The sequence below is a fragment of the Mauremys mutica genome, chromosome 12 (assembly GCF_020497125.1).
Source record: "Mauremys mutica isolate MM-2020 ecotype Southern chromosome 12, ASM2049712v1, whole genome shotgun sequence".
In the NCBI taxonomy this organism is placed as follows: domain Eukaryota; kingdom Metazoa; phylum Chordata; order Testudines; family Geoemydidae; genus Mauremys; species Mauremys mutica.
In genome coordinates, this window is record NC_059083.1 from 82152235 (window position 1) to 82166921 (window position 14687).

At 46.5% G+C, this 14687-nt stretch overlaps 1 protein-coding gene across 1 annotated transcript in view; it reads right to left on the reverse strand.

Annotated features, from left to right (window-relative positions):
* Window positions 1-14346, reverse strand: part of PGS1 (phosphatidylglycerophosphate synthase 1) — a 29398-nt gene extending 15052 nt beyond the window's left edge. The window contains exons 1-6 of the mRNA XM_044982059.1: window positions 14146-14346; window positions 5345-5534; window positions 3918-3995; window positions 2724-2823; window positions 1767-1956; window positions 1003-1181 (exon numbers count right to left, since the gene is read on the reverse strand). Coding sequence (XP_044837994.1) covers window positions 1003-1181; window positions 1767-1956; window positions 2724-2823; window positions 3918-3995; window positions 5345-5534; window positions 14146-14315 — 907 coding nt within the window. The 5' untranslated portion in view covers window positions 14316-14346. The remainder of the gene's footprint in view (window positions 1-1002; window positions 1182-1766; window positions 1957-2723; window positions 2824-3917; window positions 3996-5344; window positions 5535-14145) is intronic.
* Window positions 14347-14687: the final 341 nt, after the last annotated feature.

A 14687-nucleotide genomic window follows, 5' to 3' on the forward strand; every position in this document is an offset into this window, starting at 1 on the left:
TGATTAGACACAGCAAACAAATATTTGCATGCCACCCGCCAAAAAGAAAGGTTCTTTATCAGGCATGTTTGCCTCCAGGATTATCCCACACAAAATCAGCCTGCTGGAGGGTTGTCATTGCTCACTGGATCCACCTTCTATTATATTTAGCTTTGGAAGCACCACATCGGAATGTTACTGACATTTAAGACACCCTGCTGCCAGGAAGCAGCTTTGCTAGTCGGCATTTCTTGAACTAGGCTTCCCCATGGAACATAGCAACAGTCCCGTATGCCTTGTACTTGAGACTGTCTTACGGAAGCAGTACTAAACATAAGTCGCAGGGGTCCAATGCTCTGGACAATGCACTGTGCAATACGTATTCCCGTCCACAGCATAAGCTTTACCCACACACACGGTTACCAGAGTGCCACATGTCATCTGAAATAGTCTCCCCTCCTGTCTGCCCATTCCTGCACCATAGGATCCCTGCCTCCTTCCAACTGGGCACTTATCTGAAAGCCAAGAACACATTTGAGTGCAAAATACTCTTCACTGAAAACAGCCTGGAGTCATACATACACTCAGGATATTTATAGGGAACTATATTAATATAGCTAAGAATCTTGGAAAGGATACGATCCCTCTTGCTTCAGGGCCTAAATCAATTACTAACTAGTGGGGTTAGGAAGAAATGCACCCTACGGGTTGGTTATTCTATAACTGACTTCTGCAGCTCCTTGCATCTTCCTTTGAAGCAGCTAGTACTGGCTGCCGTCAGAGACAAGATACTGGGCTAGACAGACCTCCGGGCAGATCCAGTCTGGCAATTCCTAGTAATCTTGTTTTTTCAACAGGTGGGATGAAGGAGATTCCCCACACCCAGCTGACCAACATCAAACCCCCAGTGATCCATAAAGTATTTGGAGTCAGACCCACCCCACCCATCTCTTCCCATTGTTATTCCCTCCTTCACCTGGACCATATCACCCTCATATTACAGGTCAGATGACTTTATCATACCTTGGTAAGGATGCACCATCCCCTCCATCATCTGGACTGTATCATCTGGCTGTAACTGCAGCGACACATCTCCAATTGCATCCACTAGTTCAGTGAAGAAATCTGCGATCTCAGGAGAGTCCTGCAGGAACACATAGCGGTCCTGCCGATTGGTGAAGTACGAGTCACTCAAGTTCGCACTGGGGGAGGAGAGGAGGGTAAGAATGGCCAGGATAAAGAGCACAACCACATGATCCTCATCACGTATCTCATTGCACAGGCCTAGATACAGCTGAAGAATTACAATACAAAATGCCCCAATTTCACTTTTTAAAGAACATTCCCCAACAAGAGTGATATTTATTTTTTGTATTATCCTAGCACCTAGGAGCCCTATTCATGGACCTGGACACCACTGCGCTAGGCACGGTACAAACACAGAACAGAATGACCAGCCCAAACAGCTTACAATGCAGCTCCCTAACTCGGTGCAGCTAATGTGGAAGAGAGCCACAAAAGCAAGATGCAAAGAGGTTTCCCTCCGAATCCTGGGACAGTTGCAACACCATAGCGCTCACTAAGGTACAAGCAGGTTCCAAATGAAAACAATGCTATCAGCATGTGTCTCAAGACCAGCAATATGCATTTTCAGCTCTAACAGTGCTGCTTCTTTACCACATCCCTGACTGGACCTCCCTCTGTAACTCTAGTCAGGACGACAGGAATTCCCCCTCACCCAAATGCAGCACAGAATACTTGTAAGGATGGAAAGAGGCAGGACTCACCCACTCAGGATCACATTATCATCAAAGAGGTAAACCTTGATGTGCTGCAGCCCAATGGTTTCATTGAAACGCTCAGGGATTAAGCGTTTGAGAAGCCCACGCAGATTTGGAGTGTGGAAGAGGGATACACGAACTTGCTCTGGAAACCTTCTCAGCAGGGGAAGTAGCATGGTCCGAGAGTTCTTCCTGCCTGAGAGAGAGATGGGAATAGTTATACATGGAGCCACTTTTCTACCACACCACCAGATCTGCTGGTCAGGACCCCAACAAGAGGGCAAAATAGACACACACACACACACACACACCCCCAAGCTGGAAGCTGCCTTCCCTAGGATCTGTTGATTTATTTGCTTGACATTTTGAGAGGGCTTCTTGTTTTAAGAGAGGATTTATTTGCATTTTATATTAATGTTATCATGATGTAACCAGCATTCCAAGGCCACTGGTGGGTGGGCTTTATAAACTACCTAGCAGGATGGTCACATTCATGCTTCTTCACCTGGCTACATGTAACACTAACTGAACTGGAGTGAGGATTTAAACACCACCACTTCTGCCAACTCCAACCCTCCTTTACAAAGTGAAGGAGCAGAAAAGAGGGCGGGGTGGGGAGGGTGGAGCAAATGCCACTGACACAGGAACTGGAGTTGGTGGGGTTGCTTGGGTGTCACTGAGGGCAGGATTTGGCTCAGCTATTTTAGTGTTCCTGTCATTTATTTTCTGAAGTAATACTACCATGTTGGAAAGTTACCTGAGAATACAAAGCTACTGTATTTTGATGACCTGTGGTTCACAGCAAAACAGAGCTGGTTTTAGGAGAGAGCAGATTTTAAACCTTTGGGTCTGATAAGTTGTTTTTTAGAGCGAGGACCTCCAAGCTCATCTGACCAATCCAGTTTGCTTGCTGTAAACGAGCCTTTGAAGTAGGCAGGAGGAGGGCCACCCCATAATACCTACCTCGAGATCCCCTTGTGAAATCTAGGAGAATGGAAACTCTGAAGTCAGAGGGCCCACTTGCCTGCAGTGACCTCTCCAGTGTTTCTTCTATGCAATCCACCTGAGGGGAAGAGTCACACTGCACATTACCCAGAGAAAGTGAAACTTTCCAGTGATCAATCTTTCTGATTTAGACCTAACCTCTTTGGGGCAGTGACCCTGCCTCTTTTTTAATATATAAAGCACTAACAACATCTCGGGCATCAAAAACAACAAGGGCATAGATTTTGTCTGCACACAAAGCCATGATTCAAGGCTCTGAACTCCAGTTATGCACAGCAGAGAGTCATCCAACCCCACTCCTAGACCAGAGACTTCCACTGCCATCCAAAAGGGGAGGGAGCAGTTCCCATGAGTTGCAGAACCTGTCCTGCTCCTATTATGAGCAGATTAAAGTCTTAAATCAGTTACAGATCCACAGAGGAAGCCAAACAAATCAACATCCAAGACAATCTGCCCACCTGCTGGATTTGACAACGAACTTCGCTGTTGGGGTTCGAGTCCCCGACATCCTCATAGTGGAATTTGTATTTCAAGCTACAGAATAATTTCAGGGCTCAAGATTTCTGCTCAAAGCTCTTTGTAGAGAAAAGCCTTGTTTCCAGTAGGGAAAGGCAGAGAGCAGGGAAAGGTAAAGCAACATGAGGCAAAACAGTGACCTCCCCCTCACTACGACAGGCTGACAAGAAGTTGTACGCATACAGATCACACTCACTGCACCTGCATGCAGTACACAGGGGGCACACAATACAGACTACCACATTAGCATCACTAAAACTACTTCCACCCTTTTGAAGGCAAGTGCTCATGTGTGGGTACCAGCAACCGCACAGTAGGAGAAAATCTGTGGAAACTGTGCCAATAACTTTTAACCCCATTACCCATCCAGATTCCTGGCATGGGACAGTTCCTTAGATCAGTAACAGGTTTACACCACACATTCCCTGAGCCTGTCCCTTCAAGTGCCCTTCTGGCATGCCAAGCCCCATGTGCAGTCTGGAGCCATGCTGAAAGGCTCCCAAGCGAGAGCATGGAAGCATAGGGAAAGTCTGAGTCCAGGTGCTCAGATGGACACCCCACTCCAGCTAGTGCAAAGGTGAATGCACAGGGCACCTACCCAAGTAGGTATTTTTTCAAGCCTCCATCCACACTTACCAGCTCCTGTTCTAGGAGTCCTGTTCCAAGGTACAGTGAAGCCACCACCACTCGCTGCTTGGCTGCCTTTATCTGTTCCTGAGGACAGTGGAAGAGGAAAACAAGTGCACGTTCACAGGCTGAGCTGTGATTTCATAAACACACTTGGTTCTGCAGAGAACACCAACTCCCTTTCATAGTCCTGTCAGCTACAGAATTAAGCCACAGACAAGCAGCAGAGGTCCCCGATGGGACACATTTAACTTCAACCAGTTTAGAGGGTTTCAGAGTAGCAGCCGTGTTAGTCTGTATCCGCAAAAAGAGGGTTTGACTTTCCCTCCTTCAGTGTTACCCAAGTAGTTATTTTTATTCTCTGATTCATAAAGGCACCAATTGCTAAGTGTCAAAACAAGAATGTGTGAAAAATAGGCTCTTTCCCATCTGCAAACCCCAACCCCAAACTACCTCACTCAGGTGAAAGTCTGAGAAGGTCATCACAGGCTCTGTCAGACGAACAGGAACATTCTAGCAAGGAGAGTATACACCTCCCGCCCACAGACATCCATATAGGACAGCAGTTCTCAAACTGTGACCCCAAGGTGGATTGCAACCCCATTTTACTGGGGTTACCAGGGCTGGCGTTTGGCAAGCCCGAGCTCCACTCCCTGGGACTGAAGTCCATGGGCTTCTTTGGCTTCAGCCCTGGGTGACAGGACTCAGGCTACAGGCCCCCTGCCCAAGACTGAAGCACTTGGACTTCAGCTTTGGTCCCTCCTCCCGCGGGGCAGCAGGGCTCGGACTGCCTCCGGGTTCTGTCCCCATTTCTGGGGTCGTGCAGTAATTCTTGTTGTCAGAAAGGAGTCGCGGTGCAATGACGTTTGAGAACTCCTGATCTAGGGACTCTTCAGGAAAGTCCTCGCGCAGTGCAGTGGGGAAATGCAAGGAGAAAGGCAGGTCTTGGGCGGCCAGGATGCAAATCACGTAGGGGCTTTAGAGAGCAATTTCAGCACCTTTACATCCACATTCCCATCCAGAAATAAGCAGGAAATCAATGCGGCCTCTGGAAAGGTGGGTAACTTGCTCCCTGTAGCTACTACCACTGAGCACTCAGGGCAGAGCCATACTCTGCACCACCTGAACCTTCAACAGAGCGAGAGCTTTTCCTTCTGGGGTCATTTTAACTCCCTTAATTCCTATCCTAATGCTTTGTTTCTGTCCAAGAGGGCAAGATTCATGCCTTCCCCAGGCACCCCTACATTTGAGCATTTCTGAAATGTAGGGTTGCTAATTTTAACTGTGACAAGATCCAAACAATCAAACTGAACAAGGAAATTCTCATACCAGCCCTGCTGCATGTCTGAGGAGAGATACATTATGGAACCTGCATACCAACCACCTTAACAGCTGCCCCCACCTCCTCACATACATGCTGGAAGCACACAACTCACCTTCATGAGCTCATAGAATTCAGTCGGGGAGGAGAGCACCCGGATGTGAGAGCTGGAAACCCCAAACTCTGGAACCAGGTTCCTGATCCACTGGAACCTGTGCGCTCCCTCAGGACAAACGCAGAACGATGGGGCTGTGACCTGAGGAATCGCGGGAGTGAGCAATGGGGCCAGCAGCAGCCATGATGATCTGGCAAAGAAAAGACAGATTGAGGAATTCTGCATGATGGAACTGCAGTTTCCTACAAACACCATCCAGGTACGTGAGCAAAGGATGCATCAGGCGAGGCATTTCCAGTAGAGACAGGGAAGTGTTAGTGCCGTTATACAAGGCACTGGTGAGACCTCATCTGGAATATTGATTAATTCAAACTGCAACAGGTCCAGAGAAGAGCTACTAGAGTGATCCGAGGAATGGAAAACCTACCTTAGGAGAGGAGACTCAAAGAGCTTGATTTGTTTAGCCTAACCAAAGGCTGAGGGGAGATCTGATCGCTCTCTCTAAATACATCACAAGGATAAATACCAGGGAGGGAGAGGGGTTACTTAATTTAAACACCAATGTGGACACAAGAACAAATGGACAGAAGCTGGCCATCAACAAGTTCAGGCTTGAAATTATACGAAGGTTTCTAACCATCAGAGGAGTGAGCTCTGGAACAGCCTTCCAACGGGAGCAGTGGGGGCAAAAAATCTAACTGGTTTCAAGCTTGATAAATGTATGGAGGGGATGGTATGATAAGACTGCCTACAATAGCATGTAGCCAATCTGCAACTGCTAGCAGCAAATATCTCCAAAGGCTGGTGACAGGACACTAGATGGGGAGGACGCCGAGTTACTACAGAGAATTCCTTCTCAGGTGTCTGGCTGGCTGGTCTTGCCCACATGTTCAGGGTCTAATTGAGCGCCATATTTGGAGTTGGGAAAGAATTTCCCCAGATTGGCAGAGACTCTCAGGGTTTTTCACCTTCCATTGTAGCATGGGGCATGGGTCAGTTGCCAGTTTAAACTAATGTAAATGGTGGATTCTCAGTAACTTGAAGTCTTTAAATCATGATTTGAGGACTTCAGTAACTCAGCCAGAGGTTAGGGATCTATTTCAAGAGGGGTGGGTGAGGTTTTGTGGCCCGCAATGTGCAGGATGTCAGCCTAGATGATCATGATGGTCAATTCTGGCCTTAAAGTCTGTAAGTCTATGCAAGTGGGCCTGCAGCATTACACATCTCACTGATGTTAAGACTGCCTTTCACCTCTGTCTGTCACAGCAGGATCACCAGAGCTACATGTGGAAGCAGGAAACTGAGCAAAAGATAGAGGAAGGCAGACCTGAACGTCAGTGACTCCCTTAGATTCCACAAAGGGAGAAGCTCCCTGAGGGGCAGCTGAGCAGACATGCAAAGAGAGGAAGAAAGACAATCAATGGCACTGAGAGCAGAGACACACTAGAGCAGGGGTAGGCAACCTATGGCACACATGCCGAAGGCGGCATGCGAGCTGATTTTCAGTGGCACTCACACCGCCTGGGTCCTGGCCACCGGTCCTGGGGGCTCTGCATTTTAATTTAATTTTAAATGAAGCTTCTTAAACATTTAAAAAACCTGATTTACTTTGCATACAACAATAGTTTAGTTATATATTATCGACTTATAGAAAGAGACCTTCTAAAAACGTTAAAATGTATGACTGGCACGCGAAACCTTAAATTAGAATGAATAAATGAAGGCTCGGCACAGCACTTCGGAAAGGTTGCCGACCCCTGCACTAGAGTAACTCCTAGGATCACCCATTCTAACTCAGCTTTCTCTCTGCCAACTCTGGGACAAATCACTCATCACTGCCGCCTTTACTACACAAACATCAGCTTCATTGTGGCCAAAACTGTTTTCTGTTCTGTTATAGCCGCTTTGATTTGTGTCGTCGTTCTCCCCCCACACACACTTCTTATAATCCAATCCAAGAGCTTTATAACTGCTTTCACAACGGTGTGTGGCCTTTAAGACATTTTTGAATCCACATTTTTAATAAAACAAGTACTTCAGGACTGATCCAGAACAAAACATATAACACGCAAAGCACCCAACACCAGTCTTAGCAAAGCCACTGAATGCATAATGCTGCAAGTCAGAAACACCACAATTCAGGAACTCCCCTCACTGAAAAACCCAGAGAAAGCTGCCAAGTGCTGAAATATGCCGCAGATAAAATAAAGGAGCTGAAAACTGAATGGGAAGAAACTGCAGAGTCACACAGAGCATAAGGGATTGGAAGGAGGAAGTCAAGGTTTCACTCACTGAAGCTGTAAAGTGTAACTGGAAAATGAGTTGCAGGAAACATTTTTATAAAAAAAAAGTTTCAAAGAACAGTTCAAACTCCTCATATCTTTGAGGAGTGGTTAGTCCCTCAGGGCCAACATGCAATCCTGTAATTTTGATCTGCCCTGACACACTCCATCATCTCATACAAAGAAAATCCTCTTGAGTATTACCAGAATTTTATGAGGAACTCTTCAGTTTTACCACCATCCAAAGCCAAAATGACCACAGGTTCCAGGAAGATAAGATGATTTCACTTATTTACTGCATGATAAAACACTGAATCTTCATGAGGTTGCAAAAGCCCTTGCATAAAAGCCAGACAGTTTGCAACGGCATTTCCCAAAAAATCCAACAGTTTGTGACTGCCTATTCATCGCAATGGAGTCAGCTTGTACAAGAATTCCTAGCAGATCACGCGGACTGAACTTTAATTTAGCAACCATGAACTGCAGTAATTTGATCTTGAAGAGGAATGGAAACCTTCCCCAAAGGAAAGACATTTTAAAGCATTTCCCTAGCCATTTCCAAAAGCAGCTACTATGTGAAATGCATTTTTAAGGGTTGTTTTTTTAAGATATTCATCTGCATCCTACAGGAGCTGAGCAGCATCATGCAAGCACACAGGTCTTTGTTTACTATGTCCTGCAGCGTGACCTACACAGATACAGGCTGAGCAGAGACCCACTGTGATGGCAACAGACTTATCACTGAAGCCAGCTGGGAAATAGGAGGAATCAGGAAGCTCACACTGCCCAAGTTCACATTGATATGCAGAAATGCTTCACACACAAGTATAGGGCATGGAGAGCCACAATGAAGACAGCACTACAAGCTACTCTTGTATCAGAAAGGTTTATTGACCCCTACAATTATTCCATATGAAGTGGGGGCAGCAAATTTTACATGCAACATGACAGCAACTAGCAAATCACACAATCGAGGATGAATATTTTCCTCACTAGACTGCTGGCCAAGCCTGACGCAAACTGCATTTCCCAAATGACATGACAACGGCCTAGAATCAAGTTTCAAAAGGAAATTTTTCAATAGCATTTTTGAGATTTCAAGGAAGTTGTTTCACTGCAGAAAGTCTGAAGACCGAAATTAAACTACGCTCCTCCATAAAAAGCCCAGAACTAGGTATGGCTTAATAAATACTCTTCTGGAAGTTCTTTGCCACTGTGGGAAAGATTTTACTTTATGCCAGGTTCTCTGTGTGTGTTGATAGGCATTGGTTGCCCTTTGTAATCTTCTTTGATGCCTCTAAGATTAAAAATAAAATGTGTAAGTGCATCACTTGATCTCTGTAAGACAGATTTAGTGTTTATAATTTATTTGAGGTGGAGCCTACAGGATTTTATAAGTGGGGCTACAAAACCCTTCAAAGTGAATACAAATTTGGCACTAGTCAACTGTAACTAGCAGCAGTGTATGGAAGCAGATACCTGTACCCACAGACCATTGAAAATAGCTCAGGCAACTACCTGCGAATCATCCCAAAAATGTTCTGCACATACAGCCATCGGAACCCTAAGTTAAGGAGAAACCACTAGAACCCACATTTCCAACAAACCAACAGTGTCCAAGAACAGACAGACAAAGCTTTCAAGTCAGTCAACAAACAATGCCGAACTAATCTGAAAAAGAAACCAGAACTAGCAGAGGTAAAACTGAATCTTTTCTGCATAAAATCCATTCCCTATTTATAGATGGGAGTTTTTCTGGACATTCTATTTTTAAGAATTGTGGTTTTGTCATGCAGACTTGTACATACTAGAGGGAACTCAGAAGCTACGATTCACTGTAAAACCTCAGCTACAGTACAGGAAATGAACTGAAACTGCAGAATCCAGCTCAGTCCTTTCACCCACACAGAAGTCACCACACAGTGGGATCTGCAAATTGCTCGCCTTGAAATTCAGCACTTGGGTATATACTGTTATTTTATTTTACAGAGCTTTAAGGGTCAATGGCTGAGTCTGAAAATTGATTTTGTGGTTAAAACACTGACGCAGCCAACAAGCAGAGAAGCCTGAGAGCAACTTCTTTGAACTGCCAAGACCAAGCAACAGTGTGATGCTAAACATATGGCCTCTTCTTTTCTTCCCAGACTCTTGCTTTCTCTGTTTTAAGTCCACCAAGGAGAGAAGCAAGCCACACTCTCACTGGAGTCTATAAGGTCACTTCAGCATTCACAGGTCAGGCTGCTGCTCACCTCCCACCCACTAGAAAAGTATCAGTCAAAGAAGATGCCAGGAGACCAGGAAGGGTAAAGCAGCACACAGGTTGAAAAATGAAAAAAGTCATGTGTGCACTGGCTCACGCTGTAAAAGTTGTACAGTAACTCCTCATTTAACATTGTCCCACTTAACATTGTTTCAATCTTACATCCCTGCTCAATTAGGGAACATGCTCATTTAAAGTTGTGCAATGCTCCCTTATAACATCGTTTGGCTGCCTGCTTGTAAGATTCTTTGGAAAAGCAGTGACTTTACAAAGGAGCATTGCACAAATTCTGCTTCTTGGCCTCCTCCTCCCCATCCCTCCCAGCGCTTCACCCACTGCTAAACAGCTGTTTGGCGGCGCTTAGGACTTTCTGGGAGGGAGGGGAAGCAGTGGAGATGTGGGGCTTCCCTGCTCCTCTCCCTCCCTCCCAGCACTTTGCGCTTAGAACTTTCTGGGAGGGAGGGGCAGGAGCAGGGAAGCGCTGTGTCTCCGCTCCTCCCACTCCCTCCCAGAAAGTCCTAAGCGCCACCAAACAGCTGAGGGGGAGGGGTGCCGGCAGAGCATCAACAACAAAAACACACCAAGAGCCAGCGGCGGAGGAAAAAACAAGAGCCACCAGAGCATAGGAAAAACTGGTGGGGGCTGCGCACCCACTGGCAGCTCCATGCCTCACCCCCCACACCAGCTCACCTTCACTCTGCTCCACCTCCCCTGAGCTGGCTGCCGTGTCCTGCTTCTCCCCCCTCCCTCCAGCGCTTGTGCTGCCATACAGCTGATTAGCACAAGCCTGGGAGGGAGGGGTGAGGAGAAGGAATGCGGTGTGCTTGGGAAAGTGTGTGTGGGGGGGGGATTTGGAGAGGGATTCAATGGGGGAAAGGGGAGGAGTCGGGGAAGGGCCGGGAGACGCAGGACAAATAAATAAATATCGGGACAGTCCCGATAAAATTGGGATATCTGATCACCCTAGCTGCTGCAAAGGTGCTTCCTAGCGTCCTTGCCTGCAGCAGGCTGTGCCTGTGTGGGGTAAGCCAGGGGCACTTCCCAACCACAGTACAGTACTGTGCATTATACAGTATAATGCCTTGTGTCTGCCCCCAAAGAATTTCCTTGGAACCTAACCCCCCGCATTTACATTAAATCTTATGGGACAACTGGATTCGTTTAACATTGTTTCACTTAAAGTTGCATTTTTCAGGAACATAACTACAACGTTAAGTGAGGAGTTACTGTACTGTTAGAAAAACAAAACACCACCATGAGATACTTGTGAGAATTTTGTTAAGTGAAATGAAAGTTTCAGTGATTCACAGGATAAGAAGATACCCCTCCCCAAACATAACTTACTATATTAAAAATACCAGGAATTAAGTAGACTAAATACAAGAAAGATGTGCACCCTTTTGCCCAGGAGACAACATGGACAGCTAATACTGGAGTTGCTTTGCAAACCAGATTTAATGCATCCAACCACTTTTTCAGCAATTGATTCTTCAGCAATTTTGGAAATAGATTTTTCAGCAATTGTTGGAAATTGGCAACAGAAATTGTGGCTTGGTTGTCACTTAAGAAATCTTTAAGTAAGTTTTAAGTATCAAGAGATGGCGAACAATGAGAGGAACTCGTTGTTCACCATCTCCTGATAATAAATCTTTAAGTAAGTTTTACTGTACCCAAGTGAATTGGTGAGAACAGAATAGTCAGAACATCTGTGGAGACAAGGTCAAGTAGTTATGAGAATGCAACAAACTTCCTGTAATACGAGCAGCAAATCGTCTTTCCCAAATAATGCAAGACTCACAACTATCAAAGACAATTTAAAGACTTTAAAATTCTTCTTCGTCATGCATCTGATGAAGTGGGTATTCACCCACGAAAGCTTATGCTCCAATACATCTGTTAGTCTTTAAGGTGCCACAGGACTCATTGTTGCTTTTTACAGATCCAGACTAACACGGCTACCCCTCTGATACTTTAAAATGTGTGTACATTGCACAAAGGCGTCATCATTCGTATCTTCTAAAAAGAGTCCCAATGTATTTAGTAGCAGTTATTGCTAGTGTTGGCACTCAGTCTCCAACTGGATGGTGTAGGTATATAACAGAAATACACTGGTGGAAAAGTAGCCAACTCTCAAGTTACTACAAAATATGACACCACACGTTAAAAAAGCAAGAGTCTTCAGCAAGGTTCATTCTATCTGATGCCTCCATTTAGTGGATGAATGAAGGAAACGGATGCCCCACACATCTCGTGTAAGTGGATGGCTGCTGAGGGTTACTGTTTAAACATATAATAACTACACTCCTATTGTACAAGTACCAACATTTTTAGTGAGGAGCTTTTCCTGCCCCTGATATGCTAACTGCAGAGCATTATTAGCAGGAGATTTCTGCTAAAGTCAAAGTTCATCTGAACTTGAGAACACCACAATATATGGTATTCTACAAGAATTTATGGCTGCAGAGCTTGGAATGTCAGTATGCAATCTGCCCAGAGTAAAAGGGCAGCAAGTGGCCATCTTATGCTCCAACACAAGAGAGCAAAAGGGTAGAGGATGAACCATAACATGGCTCTAATTCAGCAATCACTTCTTTATACTCAATTTAGATGCAAAAATGTTAAAGATACAGACACAAAATGCTGTGCCCAACTTCAGGGCAAATGAAAAAATTAAAGAAAACTGGAAGCCTCTCTTCAAGATACGGATATAATTTGAGGATATAAGGAATGCTAAGTTTTCTTAATATGAATCAGGTTTGGAGACTGAGCATGGAATTATCCAGATGAAATATCTCAGAAAGCAGGGTAATAAGACGTATATGGTGCCAGAAAAAAGGTAATTGCTAAAGGGCTTTGTTTCAAAACTGTGCCATCTACAGTGAGGCAGTTGGCCTGTGCTCTGTGAATGCTGCAGTTACAATTTCCCTCAGTAATAATTTATATCCTGAGACTTTGCATTGTCTTTTTTTGGGGGGGGGGGGGAGAGGGGGTTGTCATTCAATAACAGGAGGCTGCTCTGAAAACAGAAAGATCTTAAGAGACTGTGACAATGCAGAATCTTGCAGATTTGTTTTTGGATTGGCTGGAAGCTGTACAGTATTGTAACTTCTTTTCAAACTAAATATTTGCTCAAGAATCCAAACAAGATTCCAACCGAAATCAGGCATAGGCTTTCCTAAATTCAATTTCCTTTTCTTGATCTCTCCAGAGAAAGAAACCTTCCACAAGATTAGGCCAGTAGCTCTCAAAGTGGGCTTCCTGGTGGTCTGCCAAAGGAATGAATTTAATAACTGGCGGAATGGGCTGTTGCGAATGGAAGACAAGTGTTACCAAGGAATTCACAGAATGAAAGAGTTGGAGATGCCATGGATTAGGCCAAACCTGGGAGTCCAAAAAGATCACTAAATTATTCTACCCTACTCTAGAGGGATTTTTGTTAGCTATGCGTAAATTTGGAATTTGAGATGATACTGAGTTTTTAGTCAAAAGACACCGCAAGAAGCTCCAGAGATAGAGATCAGGAGCAGGAACACACATGCCAGATAAAATAAACACTGATCTGTAGCCCAAAACAATCAGATCCTTTCAGAGTTTAAAAGAGAAGTCATTCTTTTCCCATCACCCATTAGTTTGCATAATCTGGTGCTACAGATTTCTGTTTATTACTAGGGACAGCGAGCATCAGCGGTGTCCCAACAAAGAATGGTCTCAGGTTTCTGGACTACTCTGCACTCCAGAGGATCAGCTAAGGCATCAAATACACTCAGTATAAGGACCTGAATAGAAAGAAATGCAGACACTAAGGCTATGATTTTGAAACAGAAATGTTTAGTAAATTTCACAGCAGAGTTGGGAGGAAAAAGAAATCAAGTCACAGAAAGGGCAGTGTTGGAGAGCAAGACCACTGCCCCGAAGCAGCTCCTGGCTCTGGGTGTTACAACCAGGCACATGGGGCACAGACATGTGTTAGGGGGCCAAATCAAATGCGCTTTCACAGCCAGCTCCAAGATTTCACAGAGTTCATTCATACGGGGCTCTCCGAGATCAGATCGTAGCCTTAGTTAAAATGTGCCATCCCCGTGGTCTCTGGGCACCTCAGACATGCCCTGGCCGCAGGTGGCATGTCCCGCCCCCGCCATCGCCTACCCAACGCTTCCATGGGCCGCCTGCTGCGTCCGTCCCGCCCCAGGAGCCGGCCACACATCCCCGCGCCCAGCGTCGGGCACCCCCCGCCCCCGGCTGGGCCCCGCGGCTCTTACCTCCGGGAGCGCCGGTCCCGGCCGAGGGACAGCCGGTCCGAGAGGCGCCCGAGCAGCGCGGCCAGGCCCAGCCTCCCGTGAGGAAGCAGGCCCAAGAGCCGCCGCCACAACACCGGACCGCCGGCCGCCGCCATGGAGACTATGCTACTTCCGCTTCCGGCCGCCGCCATGGAAACCTCGCTAGTTCCGCTTCCGGCCGCCGCGGGACGAACGAGCCACCGTCTTCAAAAGCGAAAACTTTATTTGGGGCGCGAGGCACAGACACGGCCCCTCGCGCGTAGCCGGGCCCGGCCCGGACACCTGGGTTCCGTCCCCGAGCCTGGGACCCACGGGCCGCCTGCCCCAGCGTCCCCCGGGGGTGTCAGGGCGCGGCGGGCTGGGCCGAGACGGAGGGGCCCGGGCCGCCCCAGGAAGGCGAGGCTGGGCCGGCAGCCCCTTCCATAGGCCCGGTGCTCAGCGCTGCCCGGCACCACGAACGCGTCTCCCAGCGCAGCCAGAGTCTCCGTGCTGGCCCGGACTGCGGCGTCCAGGATCCCACCCGA